Source organism: Mustela erminea, chromosome 2 (assembly GCF_009829155.1).
Source record: "Mustela erminea isolate mMusErm1 chromosome 2, mMusErm1.Pri, whole genome shotgun sequence".
In the NCBI taxonomy this organism is placed as follows: domain Eukaryota; kingdom Metazoa; phylum Chordata; class Mammalia; order Carnivora; family Mustelidae; genus Mustela; species Mustela erminea.
The window spans coordinates 21,627,509-21,653,432 of NC_045615.1; the positions used below are offsets into that span (position 1 = coordinate 21,627,509).

The following is a 25,924-nucleotide window of genomic DNA, read 5'->3' on the forward strand; positions in this document are numbered from 1 at the left end:
TCTGAACCAAACCCTGTAACCCATTCCAGGGTCAGCCTCACAGATCCCCATGTAGAGGCTTGCATCAGATAACACATATGAAAGCGCTTGGAGGAACTGCAGCTGTATAGCAGAATCTGCCCTGATCAGGAAGCAAGTGAATACAGAAAAGTCTGTTGGAAAGAAAGGACCAGAGCCAGCAAGATGGGAAATAGCATTTGGCATTGAGGCCTTGGTCTGGGAACAAAGCTTGGGTTTACCACTAACTAGTGGTATAAAAATGAGCAAATCTTTAACCATAGGAGCCTCGGCTTGTTCCACTGTGAGATAAAGGGCTTGGCCTAAGTGATAAGTAGGATATTTTTCAGCTCTCAGATTCTGAGTTCTAATGAACCAGAACAAACGTGAAGCATTAATCTACTTCCAGCGTCAAGTCTAAACCCAACTGGTATTTCACTGTCAGCCCCTATTGTCGATTCTAGTTATATTTTCTGCTAAAGACTTGTGTTTAGTCTTCGGGTCGAGCTGGTTCAAGGACAGACACCTAGAAGGTCTTCAGAGTTCTCTGTGTAGTGCTCACACTGTAGCTGACTTCCGAAGTTTTGTTGTAGATGGAAGGTTCAGACCACCTTGGTGCCAAGCTAGAGTCCTACGACCTTAAGGTGATGAAAGTTTGTCTAAACACACTATAGACTCTGAAGGTTGAAGGAATATCTGGCCATTCTGTAGTTCAATATTGTGGAAAGAAGACTGGAAATTTTATCTCTGTCCCTCTTTGTACATTAAATGTTCCCTGAGGGGAGTAGGCATTGATTTCCAACTGCCTGCTGGCTCTCCCTCTCTCTGTTTATGGGTAGTATAGTTAGGTGAGATCTACCATCATCAAAGAGGACATAGTATGAATGGGCCTTAATGTGATTGCAGATACTGGAGACAGAGCAGCATAGTGACTAACACATCCATACTGGAGTCAGGAAATCTTTGTGGATCAAGCACTTGGTCTTAAGAATATGTCAGGCATATATTGCAACTACCCAGTAGTTGCAACTATTATTACTAAAGATGATAAGAATATGCACAGGTATTAATAATCTTCCTATTGCAGTAAAGACCAGTGAATTCTTCTGCAGAGACACATTAAAAAAAAAAAAAAGAATAATCTCATCCCCCTTAATTTCCTTTAACCATATTACTAGTTAATTTAGTTGAATCAAACGCTGCAGGTTTGAGTTAGGTTTTAAAGCAAACTTTTTAGAAACCATTTTTATTTGCTGTATATCTACAAAGCATTTCTAGCAGACACAGTCCCATCATTTCCATATGTGGCCCCTGGTGGCAGAGCAAGAAGGACTTGGGGAGGTATTTATCTGTATAGCTGAGTCCCATGGGCATAAATGTGCAGTTTGTTGAGTCTGAGGAATCTGTGACTGAAAGGTGGTGCCAGACTTGTGTTTGTGCTGACGCTCAGGAGACCTGAATACGCGCTTGCTTACCTGACATGCCTATGTGTGGAGTTTTGTTTTTTGTCATTGAGTTGTCTGGTTTGAGTTTTTCTTTGTTGTAAAATACGTAGGTGCAGTGAAGAAACTTTCTACCCTGAAAAAAATGTTTTGAGTAGACTTGAACTTTTAGAATTGTTTCAGATGAGTTCATCTGCCCTACAATGAAGGTAGCATGGTGTTAGAGAAGTTAGGAGAGTCCAAAGATTTTGGAAAGAGACGTGGGCAGTAAAGGAATTTGCATCCATATAGTGGTTCTAGAATCAGGAATCAGTGTTAAAGATGCACATCTTGGCCACATAGAATAAGACAAGCAAAATTGTAACTTCTAGAATCAGATGGCCAGAAAACAGGTCAAAAGTTTTAAAGTATAAACAGTTTACTGTTTCTTCCTCTCCTAAGTTTAAAAAAAATTTTTTAAAAAGTTATTTCTGGTGTTTCAGAGAGAACCATGAGAGCGTAACTTTGTAACTTAAAAAACAAACGAGAAAAAGAGTTGAGTACTTGAGGCTAGTGCCTTTTGGCAGGCGAGAATTCTACCCTGAACCGCCAATGCAAGGCTAGTGCCTTTTGGCAAACAAGGTAGATGCACGTGAAAGGTAATGGGTCTTGAAACATCTGGGAGGACCTAGCACAACCATGGTGAATTTTAGGCAGATAATCTCTTATATACGTAATCTGAGATTATATAATCTCTAGTTTTACTCTTTTAAAACAGATATAGAATAGTATATAGTTGGTGATTCCACACTGCTCCCCGCCCCCCCCCCCCGCCCCGAATTAAATTTTGTTTTTTAACTGGCAACAGGAGCTTTGGAATCAGAGCTGAGTGGAGATACCAACAATACCATTTTCAAACATAGATTGGAAAAGAGACTTGGGTTCATGATTTAATCTTTGAGACTTTATCATTTTAAAATGTGGGGAAAATGCCTTCCTCAAAAGTTGCGAGAATATTAAAGAAAGCCTACTACCTAGTAGGTGTTTTTTACATGTTAAATGTATTCAGTGAAAGAGGAGGTAATTTAAATCTCAAATTTTAGTGCAGCAGTGTACACAAAGTAATGATGTGATTCTAGCTGACTTGGGAATTCCATTGAGGGGCTCTATTTTGTTTCTTCCTTTTTGCCCATTGCTGAATGGGTTTTTTCCATAAACATTTTAGAATCATAATGTTCAGAATACACAGTAAATTGGAGGAATATTCAAGACCTTAAGAACTTAGAGCACTCTCAAAACAGTGGTTGAGCTGAGTAATGAGGGTCTAGATCCATTTTTTTTTTTTTTAAGATTTTATTTATTTATTTGACAGACAGAGATCACAAGTAGACAGAGAGGCAGGCAGAGAGAGAGAGAGGGAAGCAGGCTCCCTGCTGAGCAGAGAGCCCGATGCGGGCCTCGATCCCACGACCCTGAGATCATGACCTGAGCCGAAGGCAGCGGCTTAACCCACTGAGCCACCCAGGCGCCCTCTAGATCCATTTTTATTATCATTATCTACTATATGAGATCTTATTAGAAGTATCAGTAGCTCCATTTTATTTCTGGTTACAGTGGGCCAACTGCTGTACTAAACTTTATAAATGTTTTCTCATTTAATCCCTGTCATAACATGAGATCTAGTTGTTATAGCCCTCATTATACAGATGAGAAGATGAGGTACTCTGTTTTAAGCAATATGTCTAAACTTCCATGGTTGAGAAGACTTAAAAGCTAGATTAGTGCCTTCTCAAGTTAGCAAATGTGCCTTGGTATCCCCTCATTCAGATAAAAGATTACCTCTTTGAAGTGTTACTACAACATGGAGTTTATTGAGGGAGTGGTCGATATTTGGAATCTTAGAGATATTTTATTCCAGTTAGGAGTTGGGAAGGTTCCAAGGAATTGATTGTATATGTTCAGTGTCAGTTTTTCTGAAGTAATTTTTCTGTGTTTTGATTTTGGCTTTGGTCTATCCAACAAAAGTGTAGAGTGCTATATAATGATTGTCTAAATGGGCACTTCTCAGGCTTGGGCTACACAGAAGAATCGCCTGGAAGCTTTAAAAATGGAAATCAAAGGAAAACAAAACAGTTCCCCATTCCCAGGTATAATTTCTCCCCAGTTTTATTCAGATATAATTGGCATAAAGTGTTCGTTTTAGTTTAAGGTGTACGGTATAATGATTTGATCTATGTATGCACTGTGAAAGGATTACTACAGTAAGTTTGGTTAACACCCATCATCTCACATACTTAAAAATTTTTGTTTCTCATAATGAGCACTTTTAAGGCTTATTCTCTTAGCAGCTTGCAAATATGCAATACAGTATCACTAACTGTAGTCACCATGCTGTACATTCCATCCCCAGACCTTTATCTTATAGCTGGAAGAAGTTTGTACCTTTTGACCACCTTTATCCATTTTCCCCATCCCTGTCCTCCTACCTCCAACAGCCACTAATCTGTTCTATTTCTAGGAGTTAGGGTTTTTTTTTTTAATTAATTTTTTTTTTCAAGATTCCTCCTATAAGTAAGATCATAGAGTATTTGTGTTTCTCTGTCTGATTTCACTTTAGCATAATGCTCTGTGACCATCCGTGTTGTCATATGGCAAGATTTCCTTGTCTTTTTATGACTGAATAATATTCTCTCAGATACTTTGATGTAAACTAAATATTGTCATAAGTATTCCAGAGGCTTCTGGAGGCTCAGCCCTGGGATGTCTCAGATCAGTCCCCCGTGAACAGTGGAGTCACACTCCCAGGTCCTGGCTTGCTTCGTAGTTTGACTCTCTAGACTTGAGCTGCCCCACAGCTCACCGCCCCACAATATTCCTACTCATCCTCTCCCCCTGAGATGTGTGGGGGAACAGCAGTCATCAGTGTGGATCTCGGAGGAAGTTCTGTTCGGAAGGTTATTAGCTAGCTATCTAGCATCAGTTCTGGGGATACAACTTTGCCATTGTTTATCCAGGCTTTGGATGTATTGCCTCTCTGTATTGTTTGGTTTCCGATTTCACTACTGTCCCAGAGGTATTTCCCATATTTGTAAAGATCAAACACAGGTAAATCAAGACCCTATTCCAAAAGTTGGCCACACATGTGCTGTTTTCTTCCAGTGGAAGTAAGTTTCCCCATCTTTTCTTCTCTTCTTCACATTGTTGTGCATTTTTCAGCCTAACTTCTCTTCTGTTCCCACTACCCCACAACCTTCTTTAATTTGCACAGTGACAGATGGTAATAAATCCAGCTGTGGACAGTAGTTTAGACAGCAGAGGATTTTTTTTTTTTTTTAAGGCAGATAAGTAATTTGCTATTTGCCAGAGTGTCTGATTGGAACACAGAGTCTGTGGAAATATGGTGTTAGCAGGTTACCAGTTGGAGCACTAAATTACATTTTCACTAGCAAATATTTGTCCAGAGTAATTTAAATCATTTTGTATTCCATTTACACATGAGGGGGCAGTATGGTACTATCAAGCAAAGGCTCTGTTGAAATTGTCTATTTTTATTGGTATATAATAGTTTTTAGGTGAGAACTTTTAGTCTCTGCGATTATAGCTCTGCTATGGTTGTTAGCTGTTAAATGTGATACGCATATGTGATACCCTCACTCGTATACCCGGGTCACACGCCTGTTTTTATTTAAATGCATAAATAATCATTTCCTTGCAGCAGTGGGGTTTTCCCACAGTGCTTTTTATTGTCAGTTTATATTCATGTTTTGTTTAATGCTAGCTAGCTTTCTTCCTGTTTCCTGCTTCCACTTGGGGAGCATCAGACCTCTTGGAGATGCAGTCTCTATTAGGTTGGTATGTCTAAATATTTTATTTTATGAGTTCATTGAAGACCAAAGGATCTGCAGTTTTGTTGGGGACAGGAAGCCTCTGAACCCAGGTCTTGGAAGGTCTCTATATAAATCACCTCTGCACGATATGCTTCCCTTTACAGATTGCTTTTCTCAAAAGCAAAAAAATTGCTAAGCAAAGAAGCAGCACATTTTAATTAATGTTATTATTGCTGATCCATGAGTGACACTGTAAGATAATCAAGGTGCTAATATTCTAGGTTTCATAAATGGAAGGGGAATTATTAAAAGAAGTTGGAAGGTATTAACTGATAAAATCTATAAAGCATTTTATGAAAAATGTACATGGGACTCTGAAAGGTAATTTCATAAGCACAAGCTATTTTTAAATGTGTAAAAGTATTTGCAGTCATATGTTTCTGTTTATGTAGTTTAAAAAAATTGAGACCAGCATTTGGCATAAATATAACCCTGTATGAAATTTAATGGGGTATTTACTTTTGACATTTTATCCTGGCTACTTTCTTTGTGGATGGATAGCTGTGGTATTGTCTACACCTGGTAAAGATAATTATACATATTTAGTTTGGGAATGAATTTATTTTGCAATGTAATGATTGGATGTTGCTTTTACTTAATTTTAAGGGGAAATTTTATTTTGAAATATGATGTTAAAAAAATAAATGAAAGGCTTAGGACCTGTACCTGAAATTTGAAGGAATGGGTTTTTGGCTCTAGCGTGTTTTGGATGAGCCCCAAATCAAATGTTGTTTGATCCTGGTTTAATATTGCAACACATAGGTTTCTGTTCATTGGAAACGATTAATGTCCTTTATGCTTTGATGGCAGATTTTTAGGACCCTGCCTGATGCCACATTCCCAGAGCCAGTCTCCCTGTCAACATCACCCCCAAATGCTCCACCAAGGCAATCGAAGAGACAAGGCCAGAGGACTAAGAGACCCGTGGCTGTATATAATCTTTGTCTTGAGCTGGAAGATGGTAAGATGTTAATGATATTTTTCTGCTTGACAGCCTGTTGAGAGTATGGTATATCGTATGTCCCCAGGGAAGGCCATGGTTTTCCTTCCTCTGTGACTTAATTCCTTTTCTCCTTAAAATGATAATTTTTGAGATTAACAAGGAGGGTGAAGCTTCCTTGGCAGAGAGAGAATGCGAGTTTCAGGTTTGTGTTTGTATTTGTTATGCATGCTTCTTTTTTTATTTTTAAAAGACAGCTTAAATTTCTTTTTTGGGAGACTTGTGTGACCTCCTGTGAGGTTATATAACTCTGAGACAAATGGAAGGGGAACTAAAATTAAAGCAGATCTTTTGAGAGGAGCTGGTAGTCTAATGTTAAATGCATCTGGATTAGAGACAGAGTCTTCTGTTGCCCTAGAGTTTAGGGCTTCTGCATCTTACTTAGCCCATCTTTCTGATGTTCTTGTGAGGCTAGCGTCTCCTCATCTAGCAGGAGTGGCAAAGGGACCTGCCTTAGGGGCCAGGCTGAGTGGAGTGAGCATAAGCTGTAGTGGCACTCGGGAGAACGGAAGTTCTCCCGTCTCATCCTGGCTGCCATGTTCCTGTCACTCGTTGTCATGCAGCCACATTGTTTCAGCATTGCCAGACTGCCTCACTGTTTAAAGAGAGCTTGGAAATTGGAATTTGAAATGCTGATCTCTACAAAACAAGACTGTGCCATGTAGAAGTCACCGATTGCCAGTTTGTAATCATGTGGTTATTGGTATGGAGAGGAAGATGATCCTGGTCTCAGAAACTTTAATTTCAGTAGGCATGTCTGAAACAGGGACTCATTTGTTGTGGGATTTCACATTTCCTGAACTTGAAACTCATTGTCATTCTTTTTCTTCTCATCCTTTTTTTTTTTTTTTTCTTTTTGTCTCTTTCATTAATTATCCTTTCAAGCCATTACAGTTATATCGGTTTGGAAGTTGAAGGTGAATGTCAGAGGGAGGAAGGGAATGAGTGCAGACAGAAACAAATACAGTACCTTCATCATGAGGACCTATATAGTCAGACGTGCAGGTAGTTAATATCCAAAGATCGATGAGAGCAAGTAACAACTGACTTGGGAGTCTCCCAGGAGGACTCGGAATGCTTCCTGTAGTAACGTGGGGGGGTGAAGGTGTGCTGGTATTCTTTTATATTAAGACATGCATCATATGATACAACTATTAGTTTTGCAATCAGATCCTTATTTTCCAGAGGAAGAGCCTGAATCCTTAAAATCAACCTATAATTTCAGAGCTTACTTTTAGACATCAGTTTCAACTTCTGATCCCACCTAACTTTTTTGTTCTCTTTTTTTCTCACCTTCACTCCCTCAACAGAGTTGCTAATAAGGAGTAAAACTGACTGGTTTGAATTGCACCTTTTCTCATATCTCACTTGTCCTCTGGTGGAAGTGTTAATAAATTGTGAAAGAGGCTAATGTTGGGAAGTAGGAAGAGAAAAAGAAGTCAAGGAGATATATCATACATTATGTAGAATAGTATCTACATTGGCTCACTGGCCCTTGAGCAAAACTGAATTGACTATATTTCATAAAGGAAATGACTGAAGAGGGACTGTTTGTCTTAGAATCATATCAACTTTTTTGGTATTTTAAGGAATTAAATCATAATACCCAATCATGTATACATGGTATACTGGCCTTTTGATCATTGGGTTGCTAAGTGGTTCGTAATGAGTAAGAAGTTGCTGAAGTGGTGTTTGGCGCGTCTTTTATGGGAATCCTCAAGATGGTATATAATCATAGCTTTCCTAGTTTTAGGTCATATAATAATTCTTAATTATTTGATTATAAGGGGAAAAGATTGTGAAATACTCAATTCCTTTAGTCCATTTTTATGTTCATTATTTATATGATGTTTTCTTCTGCATTTTGTACTTTATAACTTTATATTAATCTTGCTTGATTGCAGCCTTGGAATTTGTTGTTGGTGTTGCAAGCTGTCAGAATCAGGAAAATTTGTGCTTTTGTTGTAGAGTGATTTTATTTGACTTTAGAGGTCATAATATAAAACAATTAAAAGCTATTATTTATCCTCCCACAAACCCCCCATTAATTGTAGCTAAGCTTTAATGAAACTCAAGTTTGTGAAGAAGAATTATTTCAGAGAGAACAGTAAGGTCTACATATTGCATTTTCCAAAAGGAGAATGAGTTGTGGATAAATGAAGAGAAAAACTTTTGAAAGAAAGCATATAGTAGAATGTTACTAAAAAACTGTGTTATTGAATACCACTTATTATATTGAAAACTTTGCCCCCTTCTGGGGGGAGGGAATCTATTTTTGCCATTAAGATGTAGTTTTTTTTCCCCAGTAGCATAAGTTCTGTTATTGTCAACTCAAAGTTTTCAAAAAGTTTATCTTTTTTGTATTTCTTCTTATCAGTGGTGCTAGTCACTTGCTGTGTTTCTCTAGGTTTGGTTAAAGTATACATTATAGCCAACTTAGGTGGATTATTTTTCTCAATTTTGTAGCTTATATGAATGTGATAGATAATTTAAATGCAAATATACCCTCTCTCCCATTTATGCACTGTAGTATAAATTAATGTTGACTTAATGAAACCCAGGGCAAATAGTTTTTCTTTAAATTTAGGTGGATTATCTGTCAAGATTCAAGGGACTGGAAGGGACAACTGGAGATTTTCTTTAGCCCTATGATTTGGTCACAGATTTGGTATTTGAGTTTGTAGTGTGTTAGTTCTTCTTCTGCCTTGAGTAGGGTATGAAACTGTGTGACGTAGCAAATAGCCAACCCTGGAAAGCCATCAGAATCGGCTTCAGTGAAACATCAGGGAGATCAAAAAGTCATTTTTTAGTGAAGAGTCAGCAAGCCTGTTATAGGAGTTGAAGTAGGATAGGCCTGGAAGCAGAGAATTCAAACGGGCATAAAATGAGAGTAAAACCCTCTCCTGTTATACATGACTTTTATTATGATATGTTCAACCCCACCTTCATCCCAATTGAGAGATGACCAATATAATTAAAGATGCCTAATATCTTTACTTTGTTGAAGACTTTAATTGGCTTTGGCACATCTAGTCATGCTCATTATAGACAATGCTCATTATTTTTCTTTGTAATATATGATTAAGTGATATTAAACTTACTATTTGCAAAAGACTTTAAAATTCTTGTTAGTTGCTTAAGGATCCTTACTGATGATTAATATGAACTGAAATGGATATAGTTTCTGGCTAGATTTCTTTCAATAGAGCAGCTTTTAAATATTTACTGAAATTCTTATCTTTATTTTGTAATAATAATACAATAATGTAGAAGCCATATTGTTTGTTTTCATATAGCATTTAATAATCTCATGAACTTCAAAGTTGAGGAGATTTGGCTAAGTCTTTTGTGAAATAGCAAAATATGAGGTAGACCAGAAAGTACGAAAAGAAAAGAAAACTAAAAATCAGAGGTCTACATTCATTCTCCAGTTATCTTTCTGTGTTCTTATTTTCTTAGAATTAGTAATAAAGTAACTCTAAACAAGTTCATTATATAACATATGTTCCTTTTCTCCTGCCAGCTCCATATTTATGTCCTTACTACCACTTATATAAAGAGAGACTGTTTTCTTTTCTTTCTTTCTTTCTTTCTTTGGGGTGGGGAGGGGCAGAAGGGAGGGAGAGAGAGACTCCCAGGCAGACTCCCTTCTGAGCACGGAGCCTGACTCCAACTCGGGACTCTATCTCACAATCCTGAGATCATGACCTGAGCTGAAATCAAGGTTCGGACGCTGAACCAACTGAACCACTTGGATGCCCCGAGACTATTGTCTTTGTTGTAATTCTCCCAAATATAAGGAAGGTTCTTGAGGCTACATGAAATATATTCTTTGTTATTTTCATTCATGGCAGAAGAAAAAATTTAAAGGTTTGGGGAGTGGGAGAGAAGATGTTTGTCATCTGAATTTTGACTAAGCTCTCTCTTTCTTTATGCTAGCTCTAATTATAAACAGAACTAGGCAATCACAGGACAGGTTTTTATTTGTATATTCTTGGGTAGTTAGGTAGGCTGTGCCCATCTTTTGTACATGATATAGCAGTTTATTTGTTTAGGCAACTGAAAAAATATGATTTATGGTGAGTTGAAAACAGAATCATCTTGCAAGCCAGTTGGTAAGATTTAATAATATAGAGTAGGTCTTACTTGGGTATTGTTGGGTTGGCACTTTCACACTTGGATGCTGGATGTGCTAACTGCAGCACGTTTTGTTGAATATGTGTTATTGTAGTCCTACAGTGTGACAAGGGTGCAGAGCCTTATAAGCAAAAAGTGAAAATGTAACTGTTGAAAGGGAGATAGATAAACAGTGAAGCATGAACATTTCCCTTCTGTTCTAAGGAAGAACATACTGTGACATGGATCAGTCTCTAAAATTGGAGTAGGACAAATAAGTTGTATAAATGTCCTTCCAGCTTACATGATAACAAGTTGGATTTTTTAAAATGATTACCTAACAGTTAAATGTCCCCTATCAGTGAGAATAATGCTGATGAGATAAATGAGGCACCTTAGGTATGTCAGAAAAAATCTTGTTGAATAATGAGGCATAAGCAAGAGAATAGAACTAAAAAAGTAGGCTACTGTAAGGCCTTTTGAAATGTAGATTTTTAATCCTAAAATATGGAATGCTTCTGGCAGTTTGGAGGTTTTTTGCCTCTATCATTTATTAGTGATTTTTCTTATACTGGACACTAAAATCAGACTTCTGCATATCTTTTTTAAAAAATATTTTATTTATTCGAGAGAGAGCGTGCACAGGTGGGGGACGAGGCAGAGACAGAGGGAGAAGCAGGCGCCCTCCCACCTCACCCCCCACTCCCTGCCAAGCAAGGGGCCTGACGAGGGACTGGATCCCAGGACCCTGAGATCATGACCTGAGCCTAAGGCAGACACTTAACCAACTGAGCCACCCAGGAACCCCTATACTGGCTATCTACTGAAGAACTTTTATAAACTCCGCATTATGTCACACAGTGTTTCAAGGAGTAGATATTCTACTTCCCTTCTGTCACTACATAGTGAAATAATGAAACAGCATGGCAGTAAGGGCCCAGTCCTGGGCTATCGGCTGTGAGGGCCTCGGGAAGCAACTCCAGGGCTACAGGAGGTGGGGAAGTTTTCCTGGTTTTCTTGAGGGGAGCCATTTTGGCAGTTGGACCGGGAATGATTTCAGGTGAGGGGACTAGCTTGAATGAAGGCATGGCAGCAAAGTTGAGCAAGAACAAGGCAGGGGCTTAAAGAAGAGGCTAGCTTGATCCGAAGGGGACAGGGGTGAGGGGTAGTGACGGGCAACCTGATGAGATGCTGCCAACCCTGCCAAGGTCTGCCTAAGAAAGGAGCAGGTGGTAAGAAGTCTGGGCTGAGGAATTCATATTCTGATTCAGCTGGTGGGCAAATAGCTTACCGTCTCTAAATCTGTTTCATTACCTACAAAATGGGAGTTACCATAATGTCTACTACTGTGGATGGTTGAGAAGATTTTAGGGGGTTAATATACTTAATATAGTGTCTGGCATATAGTAAACGCTCAAGTACTGGCTTTTTCTGTTCAGTATTGTTGTTAAAGCCAGAGAAAGGTGCCTTATAGTTAGAATGATAAGAGAAGTTACTATTTTTTTCAGCAAGGGAGTTGTAACATGGAAAATAATATCAAAAGAAGTTTAATGGGACTTAATTTGTCTGTAGGAATCAGGAAGACTGTGGCAAAGGCTGGTTAAGTAGTTTAGGCTCAGAGTGACGTGGTCTTGAACCAGCACTAGGGATGGAAGAGGAGTCTGGGAGGGATATTCAAGCACGTTGAGGGGACTTCTTAACTGACTCAGTGTGGAGGATGAAGGCACATAATCAAAACGAGGTCTTCAGCCATGTGTTACGCTCCTAGATAAAGGTATCATTGCATTTATGTCTTAGGTTTTGCCTTGAGGATTTTTTTTTTTTTTAAATATTTAGACCACCTTTCCATCAAGAGGAAGGAAGTATCTCATTTTGTTAGCATATTCAATACATACTGCTGTATGTAACTGTTTTGGAAAATAGGTTTGGTAAAAATAGCATTAAATGTATTAGTATAAATATTGTATATGGAAAGTCAGTTTCCATACTGCCTATGGAAAGTCAATATTAAGAAAATATTAGAATTTTCTGAATATTTTAAGAAGAACTATTAAATAATACAAAGTGTTACATCTTCTTAGAGAAAGAATAATCTCACAACTGTGAACAGTGGAGAACTCCTTTTTTCCCCTCTACTTTACCTCACAGGTTCATAGCCTCATTCACTCAAAGACTGGAGGGTACAAGATGGGAGAAAAGCACTACACTAACAGGCGCTCATTTCAGTAGATGTCAAAGGTGGATAGCGGGCAGTCCTGGCAGCTATGTACTCTCTAATCTCAGTTCCCAAGAGAGCATCTTTAGAAATTGCTTTCATGAAAACATGCTTTTGTAAGTGAATTGTAACTGCTCCGTCCTCCCTCGATGTAGGAAGAACCACCGTAAAACCATTGTTGATGTGAATTTCCAGTGACATTCTACAGCTATTGACATTTTCTTGTCGACCTATCTGATCAGCTTGACACAGAATTATAACCAGCCCAAATAACTGAGCACAAACAGATCTTTGGCTCAAGCTTGGCAATCTTCTCTCAATTCTTATCATTTTTTTGGCATGACACTTCATGGATGGGCTCTAGATAATAACTTCCTGAGTGCCAGGCCTCTTGCCATCTCTCCAGAGCAATGTTATGATTCCCTGACATGGAATTACTGTATTGTGAAGTTAAATCTAAGACCAGGCTTGACTCCGTGACAGTATATGTAGACAGATTATTTCTTAACTCGATTTTACAATGATGAGATCAATGGGTTGGAAAAGGCAGCCAGAAATTTCAGGGCTGTAATTGAGTTGTGGTGTGCCCATTAATCATGCAAGCTGCCTCCCCTGCCTTGGCGTCTCCCCAGAAGCCTCCCAGAAGCTCAGCCCCCCTAATGTTAGTGACAAAGCACACGGCAACTTCTTATATGACTTCCTATATAATCTTAACTCTGCTTCTGTGTGGGATGAACATTTCCCCTTTTCTCTGGAGGGAAAAAGCTTATTTAATGCCGTCAAAAAAAAAAAATACATAGCTGCTTCTGTGGTGAAAATAAGTTCATGGCAGGTAACTAGAATTTATAGAAGAGAGAAAAATTCTTTAAAGCTGTCTCCCTGTGGTGTGGGTTTTTTCTTCACTTCTAATAGCTTTTATTTTAATTTCTAGTTCTGAATTCAAGCAGCTGTCATTCTCTTTATAGCCCTTTTTGAAACTCCTACAGCGTAGGAGGTAGCCGGGCTGTCTAAGAAACATCTTTTCAAACCAACCAAAGTATTGTTTATCCTGAATGAAATAGAATTTTTAAGGCTGTCAAGAGTGAGTGATTTGAAACGTTTTCTTTAATAGCCAGGAAGATGAGCAGAAATCTTGAAGGGGAGGAAGGTGTTATCTCAACGTGGCCAATTCCAAGTAACTTCTATTACTCAGAAAACTCTTTTGGACCAAGATAAAAGTTACCACGAAGTAAGGATGTTGTCTACAATTAATATAACAAAACAAACCTGTGACAGCTCAGTTTTATTTCCTGAATCCATACCAGCTGTTGAGGAAAAAGAAGGAACGTGAGATGGAGTCAATAGTGGAGAATATTCCTATGAACTAGTCATTTCTAATTGCCTTTTGTGAACTCTGAGTAGCAGCTCTGCTGCTTGGCTTGGTTTCCTCTGAGGGCTCATTCCACTTTCTATGGCATTGCTGTGTGCCCTCTGCACAATATCTAGAAGGAGTCCAGTGTCACCCTTGTATGAAAAAAAGAGTCTTCAAACCTACTAAAATGAATTCTTGGGCTGGCATTTTGCATGTACTAATATTTGCTCTCTAAAATCAACAGCATGGCTTCTCGAGCTTCAAATGCGATGATGGTCACAATTTTATTTTTCTCTTCGGGTCAGAAGAGAATAGTACTTTTTAAAGTCTTTGTTGATTATCTTATTTTTAAGGTATATATTTTCTCTTAAACATTTTAATTGTTAATGCAAGAGCAAGATGCAGAATTTGGAGGGTGATGATGGTGAACAGTTACATATGCCATTGTATGCCAGACACCGTTTTTAGCAATGTCTGTCAGATAATAGATAAAGCTCATAACCGTCCAAGAGCTGCTTGAATTCAGAACTAGAAATTACATTTTGTGGTTCAGGAAACTGAGGCCCAGGGGTCAGGAAGGCACCCAAGTCTCCCAGCTGGCCAGTGCAAAGCCAGGACTGAGCCTAAGCAGCACGATCCCACGGTCTGGTCTGGCCCCTTTCCTCCCAGCTGGCGTGTGGAACACAAGTGCTGCAGCGAGAGCTCCTCTTCCTGGAGTCAGCACACATGGCCTGTTGGCCTCTGACTCTTTCAGAGACACTTGGTGCATTTCAAACAGTGTGTCGACTTATTCTTTCTGAACTTCAGGAATGATTCTTGGTTTTTCCATTAAAAGCCAAAAAACCAAAAAACCAAGGGCATTGTTTCCATGTACTGGATGCAGAGTAATGGTCTCGATGGAGGAGGTGAAAGAGAAGAGGCAGAGATATGTATGGTTTTAAATCTGGGACACAGTGGCAGAAATGGGCTCTCCAAAAAAGAGAGAAAGGAAGCAAGCAGGCAAGCAAGAGAGGGAGGAAGGTGGTGGGGGGAGGAAGGAAGGATGGAAGAAAAGGGTGAGGGTGTGCCTGGGTGGGCTCAGTTGGTTAAATATCTAACTTTTGATTTCAGCTCAGGGTCCTGAGAGCGGGCCCTGTGTCAGGCTCTGTGCTGAGCGTGGAGCCCGCTTAAGATTCTTTTCCTCTGCCCCTCCCCTCTTGCTTGCTCATGTCCTCTTTCTCTTTTAAAAAAAAAAAAAAAAAGAAAGAAATGGGCTCATTTTTATGGAAAATGTGGAGGGAAAACACTCATTTTATTTCAGTGTTGTATTTGTTTTCTTGTGGATTATGCAGCCATTTACCTAAACAGACTAACAGCCCATCTCATGTTAGCCGTTGTGCGGATGTCTCAGGTACCAAACTGTGCAGCAGGTTGTCATAGAAGTGGAAAGGGAATGCAGTCAGCAATGTAAAGCTGCCGGAATATCCTGGATTCTGCTAGTATTTTTTTCCCCTCCTCTTTCTTCCTTCTATTAAAAAGAAATATAAAAAAAAAAAAAAAAAAAAAAAAAAAAAGTGGATAATGTGTTCCCTGGTTGGAAACACCAGAAAGTATAGAAGGATGTAGTGAAAAGTCTCCATTCCACCCCATCAGCTCGGTTCCCACACCCTGCGGCGTCTGCGCAGTGGGTCTGTCTGTGATCACTGATGGTCATGGCTCGAGCCACATGAAAGTGCCAGCTTTAGGTTCCACAGTTATCTAATCTCGGCCATTTCAAAAAGAGTTTCTCATTTAGTAGGTTAAAAATACGTAAGCCATCAGAAATTTCATGCAGTTCAACCTATAGTTTCTTAAATCATTTCAGGGTGGAGATCCTAATTGGATTGCTAACTACTGTTGTTGGAAGGGTTGTACCATTTGAAACTGCTGTTCATGCATGTCAAAAATGATTGGAGAGCCTCAGTTTCCCATGGCTGAACCTGTGGTTTCTCATTTATCCTTCCAGAATTCTTTATGTATGTATAAGCAAATATGAATAGAGATTCTTACTTACTTTCTTATGCATCCAACAGCCAGGTGTACCTAATTCAAAAAATATTAAATAGACTTATTTTTGCTTTTCATATTGCTACAGAGCTCTCCTTCCCTGTTTTTCACTGCTGTACAGTATTCTGTAGGTTCTGTTGTACACATGTACTCCTAAGAGAGCCTTGTGTTCCAGAGTCCAACCCAAGTGGATAATGCAAACCCCTTACTAACCGCATGCAGGCTTTAGTCTTCCAACGATAACCAGAATGTTTTCACAGAGATAATATACATGGTATGTTTTTGAGTGAATAAAGCAGGCTATAAACAGAATTTCCAGAATGATCTCACTTGTAAAGGAAAACTATGTCAAGAAATATAGAAGCATAGTCATAAATCTGGAAGAATATGAATCAGTTATGACCTTGGTTATACTTAAGAGGTGAGAGTTGTGGTTTTCTTCTTTATTCATATCTGTGTTCTTTTTTCCTATATTACTTGTTACACATTCCTTGTGTAATAATACACATATTCCTTGTTATACACAGGTATTATTTATTATACACATATGTACATATTATTTTTATACACAGTGTTACATACACGTTCATATAAATACAAATGAATACACATGTGCCACATAAATATATCTGAATTTAAGTTAAAGAAGTTTCAGCTTAACACTGATGCAAGTTGTGCTTGGTATTTGGTGCGCTGGATGTAAGTTTAAGGTTCAAAGTGGAAAGAATGAAGCAGGTCCCTAGAAGAAGGGTCTGCAGCCGCTCTGGCATGAGTTGGTGTGGACAGACTTCATTGGTGCCACATTGAGAATGGATAGCTCTTGCTGGTTAGTGGTTTTCTGTTTGACTTCATATATCTTTCATCTTCCACTTGGGCTGCTCTCTGAGCCACACTGTGCAAGCATTTTGGGGATCACTATCCCTGGAAAGACTTAGGTAGCAAAGAGTTTTATTGACTGGTAGAATTGCTGTGGTCAAGTTTGGATTTAAAGTAATCTGGATTTAAATCCTTGTACTCTTTCTGTCTTTTATGATCACGGCAAATTCTCTTCTAAGCCTCATGAGTTTGGTGCAATAAAATTTCACATGGGTTTTTTGCCAAGAACAAATGAGCTGATAGTTGTAAACCGCCCAATATTTTGCAGATACTCAAGAGTTTTAGCTTAGTTTTCTCAGGGCCTGCTGTATGAGGTAAAGGGCTTCAAGTATATTTTCATAGAAGGTAGACTTCCAAAGAGAGTGTAACTCCATCTTTTATTTTTGCCAAGCGTAATACCTAGGCATATTGGTTTCTAGTGTCTTAATCCACCATTTGATGATAATTAACATTCCTCAGGGGAGAAGAATGGCAGAGGAGGACAGGTAAATAGCTAGGAGTCCAGCAGCCCTCACTGTCTCAGCTGGGTTGGAGTTTGTGTCCTGAGCAGTGATCTAAATTTCCTGAGCTGTCAAAGTGTCAGCTTTCCTCAGAAGTTTATGGAAGACAGTTTGATTCAGTATCTGATTACTTTTTGGTTCCTCAGGATAATAGTACATGGTTGTTATATTTTTTGTTTGTTTATGTAGGCAGAAATCTGAGTCGGTAAATAATACTTCAGGACTGTTGATGATGGTGTAAAAATGCTCTCAGGCTTTACAGAGTAAAGCAATTTGCTTTGACTTCTATTGACAGGGCAAGTGAACGGTCTTATTCACTTTATAATTGAATTGCTCCAGACTTCCATCGACCTTTGCAAGTCGTAGAGGTGGTTCCTGGCGTTGTAACCTAATGACCATTAGCTGCTGCTCTAATGTTATAATGGGGTTCATGTTTTATGTCGTGTGATACTAACTCATCAGCTTGTCCTCGCCTATGTGGTGGGTATATCCAGGCTGTGTAGTAGTTTTGGGGGGCGAGCATCATCCTCAAGTTTTTCAATCTGCAAGCAATAGAAAATAGAATTTGCCTAATAATTTTATGGTAACCTCATTACACCTTTTATGCCTTGATGTGACGCATGAATTCATAGTTCAGGAGTTGCCTTTTTCCCTCTTATACAAGTGTTTTGGTAGGTGCATATCTGTATGTAGTTTTGTTTTGTTGTGCTTTTGGAATTGGGAGTCGGAGGCTATTCTACAGAGATAACCTTTCCTAGACACAATTTCAGATAAAGAGGTCGTATTACCCAAGTGGATGATTCCCATTTAGCCACTGAGTGTCATTAATCTGCATGTTATTTAGCTTCATTAAGGTTTCCATTACCATTTGTCTTGTTGGATGAGGGCAAAATGAAATGAGGGGACCTGGGACATTTTGCCCCCTGCCCAGCATGACGTTGCCTTAACTTGTAGCAGAACTGAGAATTGGGTAAGTGGTACTTTAGGAACCTTTCCTTCCACTCGGCAGTGATAACCTGTCTCAGGGCACTCCCACTGTGGAGAAACACAATTAGCTTTCTTCCCCTAATGGGCATTTGGCAGGGTTAATCTCTTCTGCCTCCTCCCCTTTCTTTCCTAATGTAAGACTTAGGGAAGATTTTCTGATCAAAGAATCTAGACTGTTTTCTAACAGTAATCATTTACCACCTACTACTCTAGGAACACTTAAGAATTCCCTTTGAAAGGTAGGGTTGGATTTGCTTTTTTAACAAAAGATATCCAATTACTGTAGGAATTTTAAAAGTTCGATTTTAAAGTCAAACTTTGAGTTTCCTAACCTATCTTGATTATTCTAATTAGTTTAAGAAAGGAACTCTGTGTGTGTGTGTGTATCTACATTTTTAGTTAAGGAAAGCTGATGTATAAGATAATATGATGTAGTTCTTCTGGTTGAAGTTTGGAGGAATGGATAAGAATAAATATCTGGCCTGAAAAATATATCAACTTTAATTTTTGTCTTGCTTTAGACTTTTTCTTTTTATAGATCTTGCCTCTTTAAGGGCACTATTGATAGTGTTTCATAAAGCAGATTATCTCAGGTCTTTGGCTATTTTGGGTACAGTAGACTGGCATATGGGAAGATGTGAAGGGAGTGCCAGGTTTCCTTTGGCTCGTTAGGTATTAATTGGGTGTTGAATCTGACCCTGACCCTTCCCAGCCCTGCTGCTCACAGACCGCTCTGCTGTGCATCATTCCTTCTGTTTGTATACCACAGCTTCCAGTTAGAGAAGGTCATAGAAATCCGTGAAGTTCTGACCCAGCCAGCCATTTGAGTAGGTTGTGAAGAAACAATCCTGTTCACTTTTCTTCAGCAACCAAATAGTGGGCTACTAGGATGAAATCAGTGTTAGGCAAACCACCTAGGCAAAATAGGCTGTTCCCTTATTTTTACCATTTTCCTCAGTCACGGTAAATTTGGGTATCTGGCCACACTCATGCCTATACGTCAGTAATTACGGGAATGCTAGTGCTAAGGACAAGAGATGCAAAAACAAAACACTGGATGAAAGCATAATCTTGCCTTTGGAGCAGGCACGAGTGATAAGCTGTTCTGGAAGTCATGCTTCTTACTCAGAGGTGAGTAAGGTATTAATTGGGCTAGATATTAATTAACAGGTATTAATTAACAGCTAGAGAATGTTTCACTGTCTGCAATGATTTTACCCAGTAGTCTGAAAGCAAGTAGGAATTACGACATGCATCCAAGACTTGGATAGAAAGCATGAGTCCATGGGCAACTGGGTTGTCCTTGGATGTCCTTGTTAAAGGTAGAATTCTGTTCTAGATGGGTTGTTTTTCTGCTCCAGTATGACAGTTCTAGGATGTCTCATTTCTCACGAGTCAAGTAGCAGAATTTGAACGTGTAGTAAACACATTTCAGGGAAGAGCCTTGCCTGACGTATGCTACTGTTCCCATGCACTGGATCCTTATTGAATTCTCTGATCTCCTTTTGCCTTAAAATTCCCTTATTAGTCCCCTTCTCATCTTTATGGAAATCAGAGGAAAAATTCTTTCTTCCTACTGTTCCATATATCTGAAGCTTCTCACCAGCTCCTGAACCTATTTATCTTAATTTACGTAGGTCACTTCCATATTTGTTATCTGGTTTTGACATGGTAAAATACGGTGACTCAGACTTTATCTTAGCGAAGTAGAAATGATGTCAGAAACTATAGGAAATGAATTTGGGAGTACTGTATTTGATACAGGGCCCTCCTTTTCAGTACATGTTATGTCCTGGGCAACATTAGAAGGAAAGATGGCTATGGCTCGAAAGAGATTATATTGATGTCATAATATTTGCTACATGGTGGAAACTAGGGCAGCCTGAGTATTTCCTGCTTCGTTCAAAGGTTGTGTTTTCAACAGGCTTATATAAGTTAGCAAAACAAACAAATGAAGCTCTCTTCCTACTGCAGCATTTCACTGTCACCTCCCCCCCCCCCATAGCCTCATCCCATCAACTTCATTCCCAAAACTATTGTCTGTCGGCTACTGTGACAGATGTTGATTCTTGAGGGTATCCTCTCTCCCACCTGCTCAGCCCTCCTCGGCTTCAGTCATTAAACCTAAATGTTTGGAGCGTGAATCTACCTTGGTGCAGCATCATTAGAGAAGACACACCAGTTGGGCAAAGAGGTCAAAATACTCTCAGCTAGACCGTAGTGATTATTATTGGGCAGCCCTATTTTAAAAGATGGAAAATACAGAATGACAGGAGAATGGATCCAGGTACAAGGGGAGGGGATTAGCCACAGCAGCTTTGTTCACCCCCTGAGGCTGAGAGTGTCCACCTAATTTTGGTTGAAATCAACCTTCAGAAGTTTAATAGATCATATTTAGTCGTCAGACCTATTTCTCTGTACTTAGGGTGAGTTTTTATTTGCTGAATCACATTTTCTCATGGATTTACACTGTGATTTTTGAGACTTTTTTTCCCCTGGAAAGTCTTAATGCCAATAAATATTAATGATAATAGTTAAGGATATTACCTTCTTACCTTGCAATATAGCTTGCATTTACTAAATATAATATACAAGTAATTCCCCTTACATCCTGCACTAAAAATAAAAAATACATCAAATGTATTTCAGTAAATTTTAATTTTATTGAGAGTTTACTGTAACTAAATTTTTTAAATACACATATAATATATTATTTGTTTCAGGGGTACAAGTCTGTGATTCATCAGTCTTACACAGTTTTTAGCACATACCCTTCCCAGTGTCCATCCCCTAGCTACCCCCTCCCCTTCCAGCAACCCTTAGTTTGTTTCCTGAGATTGAGTCTCTTATGGTTTATCTCCCTCTCTGCTTTTGTCTTGTTTCATTTTTCCCTCCCTTCCCCTATGATCTCCTGTCTTGTTTCTCAAATTCCTGATATCAGTGAGATCATATGACAGTTGTCGTTCTCTGATTGAGTTATTTTGCTTAGCATAATAGCCTCTAGTTCCATCCACATCATTGCAAGTGACAAGATTTTGGTTTTTTAATGGCTGCATAATACTCCATGGTATATATATCATATCTTCTTTATCCATTCATCTGTTGGTGGGCATCTAGGCCCTTTTCATGGTTTGGCTATTGTGGACATTGCTGCTATGAACATTTGGGTGTATGTGCCCCTTTGGATCACTACGTTTGTATCTTTGGCCAGTAGTGCAATTGCTGGGTCATAGGGTATCTCTATTTTCAACTTTTTGAGGAACTTCCATGCTGTTTTCCAGAGTGGCTGCACCAGCTTGCTTTCCCACCAGCAGTGTAGGAGGGTTCCCCTTTCTCCGCATCCTCACCAACATCTGTCATTTCCTGACTTGTTAATTTTAGCCATGCTGTAACTAAATTTAATTTGATCATTTAAACAGCCATGATGACTCTCATTTGACTATCAGTATTTTGGAAAATTGCCTGTTTAAATATGGCATAAAAATGTTCTGAACCTTTTTTGTTTTCCAATAAATATTTTGGAGCTATAAAGTTTGCTTTCATTTTTTGTTTTGTTTTGTTTTGTTTTTTGGTGTGTTTCACAAATTTTGATGTGAAATGTTTTTATTATCATTGAATTCTAAATCTTCTTAAATTTCCATTATAATTTTCTTTTAAACCATATTTAGTTTACCAGCATATGGAAATTATTAAATCTGTACTTTTGTTTATGAAGTTATAAATAGTTTGCAATTTTAATCTGAGATGACAGTATGTATAATAGTCAATCTTTGGTATTTAAGACCTTAGTCTTGCTTCAAAAATATTCTGTGTTCTTCTTCTTTGTTGTTGTTTAAGTGTCACTGACACAAAATGTTACATCAGTTTCAGGTGTACAACTTTATAATTCGACAGGTCTCTGCCTTGTGCTATACTCCCCACAAGCGGGGCAACCGTCTGTCACCATACCCTGTTATTATAACATCATTGACTATATTCTCCATGCTGTACGTTTCATCCCTGTGACTTATTCATTCCAGAACCAGAAACGTGAATCCCCCATTCCCCGTCACCCATTTTTCCCATCCTTTTACCCTGCTTCCTTCTGACAGCCATCAGTTTGTTCTCTGTATGTATGGGTCTATATCTGCTTTGTTGTTGATACTGTTCTATGTGGTTTTTTTTTTTTAATTTATTTTATTTTTTCAGCGTTCCAAGATTCATTGTTTATGCACCTCACCCAGTACTCCATGCAATCTGTGCCTTCCTTAATACCCACCACCAGGCTCACCCAATCTTCCCCCCTCCTCCCATCCATAACCCTTGGTTTGTTTCTCAGAGTCCAGTCTCTCATCGTTTGTCTCCCCCTCTGATTTCCCCCAATTCACTTTTCCTTTCCTTCTCCCAATGTCCTCCGTGTTATTCCTTATGCTCCACAAATAAGTGAAACCATATGATAATTGACTCTCTCAGCTTGACTTATTTCACTCAGCATAATCTCCTCCAGTCCTATCCATGTTGATATAAAAGTTGGGTATTCATCCTTTCTGATGAAAGCATAATACTCCATTGTATATATGGACCATATCTTCTTTATCCATTCATCCGTTGAAGGGCATCTTGGTTCTTTCCACAGTTTTGGCGATTGTGGCCATTGCTGCTATGAACACTGGGGTAGAGAGGGCCCTTCTTTTCACTACATCTGTATCTTTGGGGTAAATACCTAGTAGTGCAATTGCAAGGTCATAGGGTAGCTCTATTTTAAATTTCTATGTGTTTTTAAGATTTTTTTTTTAAAGATTTTATTTATTTGAGAGAGAGAGAAAGAGTGAGAGAGAACATGAGATGGGAGAAGGTCAGAGGGAGAAGCAGACTCCCCATAGAGCTGGGAGCCCGATGTGGGACTCGATGCCAGCACTTCAGGATCATGACCTGAGCTGAAGGCAGTCGCTCAACCAACTGAGCCACCCAGGCACCCTGTTTTTAAGATTTTTAAAAAAAAATTATTCATTTCACAGAGAGAGATACAGCGAGAGAGGGAACATAAGAGGGGCAATGGGAGAGGGAGAAGCAGGCTTCCCACAGAGCAGAGAGCCTGATGTGGGGCTTGATCCTAGGACCCTGGCATCATGACCTGAGCCGAAGGCAGATCCTTAACAACTGAGCCACCCAGGCACCCCATGTTCTATGTTTTAAAGAATATGTATCCCATTTATTGCCGTGTGTGTGTGTGTGTGTGTGTGTGTGTGTGTGTGTGAGAGAGAGAGAGAGAGAAATAGGTCACCTTGGTATTGTTGACTGTGGATATCTTTTTTTTTTGGCCTGCCTGATTAGCATCTGAGAGTAGTATGTTGAAATCTCCAATTGCAATTGTTGATTATTCTGTTTTTCCTTACAGTTCCACTTGTTGCTTGAAGCTGTATCCTTAGGTGCTTACCTTCTTGTTAGATCATCTTGTCCCTTTATCAGTATAAAATGACTCCCTTCATCTCTCCCCTTTGTTAAGATCATTATCTTAATATTTGCCTATTACCTCTGTTATTTTTTTTTTTACTCTCAGCCTTTTTTTAAGCTTTTTTTTTTTTTAAATCAACATATTGTTGGATTTAATAAAATACATTTGGGCAGTCCCTGCCTTTTAACTATTGAGTTTAATCCATTTATGTTATTGTATTTACCATTATGTTAGGACTTCTGTCATTTTATGATTTTTATTTAATAAATTTTGATACTTTTTTTCTTGCCTTTTCTTTAAAAAAGCAAATGTTCTTTTGTTTCCAGTACTGTTTTTGTTCCTAAGGCTATTGTTCTTATGTTGGGGCACATAATCTCATTTATCTCTTGATATCTTAAACTTAATTATATGTGTTTCTCTCACCACGCCTAATAAGACAAATTATTTAATGCACTCTTCTCTGCCTCTGGGCTCTCCTCCCCAGTCATGTTGATATTTTCCAGAATTTTTGTTCTGGATCATTATTATTATGTTTTTACCTTTTGTCCTAAAGTTTTTATAAGGTAATAATAGACATTATCAAGTTTGTTGAACATACCATATTACTTATTTTATTAAACAATTGAGTGTTTTCCTTAATAGTGTTATCAATGCAGTTCTTTCTGTGGCAAACCTTGTGTATTTTTATGTTTAATAATACGTTTATTATGGTCACATTTGAGTGGCAGTGGCATTTTGAATATATAATTCTTTGCTCAAAATTCTTTAATACTTTAAAAATATTACTTGATTTGTGCATGCAGAGTTGCTGTTGAGAAGCCTGATGTCAGTCTGGTTCTTTTTTTGTAAGATCTGCTCTCTTTCTTTTTCTTTTCTTCCTTATTTTAAAATTTTTAATTCCAGTTACCATATACAGTATTACATTATTTTCAGGTGTATAAATACAGTGATTCATTAATTCCATGTCACCCAGTGCCAATTTCACCCATCTCCCCACCCTCTCTGGTAACCATCAGTTTGTTTGCTGTAGTTAAGAGTCTGTTTCTTGGTTTGTCTCCCACCACCCTTTTAAAAAATCTTTGCTCATTTGTTTTATTTCTTAAATTCCACATGTGAGTGAAATCATATGGTATTTGTCTTTCTCTGACTGTTTTGTTTTGTTTTTTACTTAGTATTATACTCTTTAGCTCCATCCATGTTATTGCAAATGGTAAGATTTTATTCTTTTTTTGGGGGCTATATATATATATATATATATTTATGAATCCTCTTTATCTGTTTATCAGTTGATGGACACTTGGGCTGCTTCTATATCTTGGCTATTGTAAATAATATTACTATGAATATGGAGGTGCATGTATCCCTTAGAATTAGTGTTTTTGTGCTCTTTGGGTAAATAGTGTGATTACTGGATTGTAGGGTAGTTCTATTTTTATTTTTTCGAGGAATCTCCATGCTGTTTTCCACAGTGTCTGCACCCATTTGCATTCCCATCAGCAGTGCAGGAGGGTTCCCCTTTCTTCATATCCTCACTAACACCTGTTGTTTTTTTGTGTGTGTATTGTTGATTTTAGCCATTCTGATAGGTGTGAGGTGATAGCTCCTTGTACTTTGATTTGCATTTCCTTGATGGTAAGTGATGGTGAATATCTTTTTTTGTGTCTGTTGGACATCTGGTTGTCTTCTTTGGAGAAATGTCTGTTCCATATTTTTTGCTCATTTTTAAGTAGATTATTATTATTATTTGGATATTGAGTTTTATAAGTTCTTTATATATTTTGGATACTAACCCTTTATCAGATGTGTCATTTGCAAATATCTTCTCCCATTCCACAGGGTGCCTTTTAGTTTTGTTGTTTCCTTCACTGTGCAGAAAGTTTCTATTTTAATATAGTCCCAATAGTGTATATTTAGTTTTGTTTTTCTTGCCTCAGGAGACATACTTAGAGAAAAGTTGCTTTGGCCAATGTCAAAAAAGTTACTGCCCATGTTTTCTTTTAGGATTTTTATGTTTTCAGGTCTCTCATTTAGGTCTTTAATCCATCTTGAATTTATTTTTATGTATGATATAAGACAGTAGTCTAGTTTCTTTCTTTTGAATGTTGCTGTCCAATT

General features: G+C 38.4%; 1 protein-coding gene across 1 annotated transcript in view; it reads left to right on the forward strand.

Moving 5' to 3' along the window:
- The window catches only part of ARHGAP10 (Rho GTPase activating protein 10), a 319,494-nt gene that overhangs the window by 260,640 nt on the left and 32,930 nt on the right, over positions 1-25,924 (forward strand). Inside the window, exon 19 of the mRNA XM_032330629.1 lies at positions 6,116-6,266. Coding sequence (XP_032186520.1) covers positions 6,116-6,266 — 151 coding nt within the window. The remainder of the gene's footprint in view (positions 1-6,115; positions 6,267-25,924) is intronic.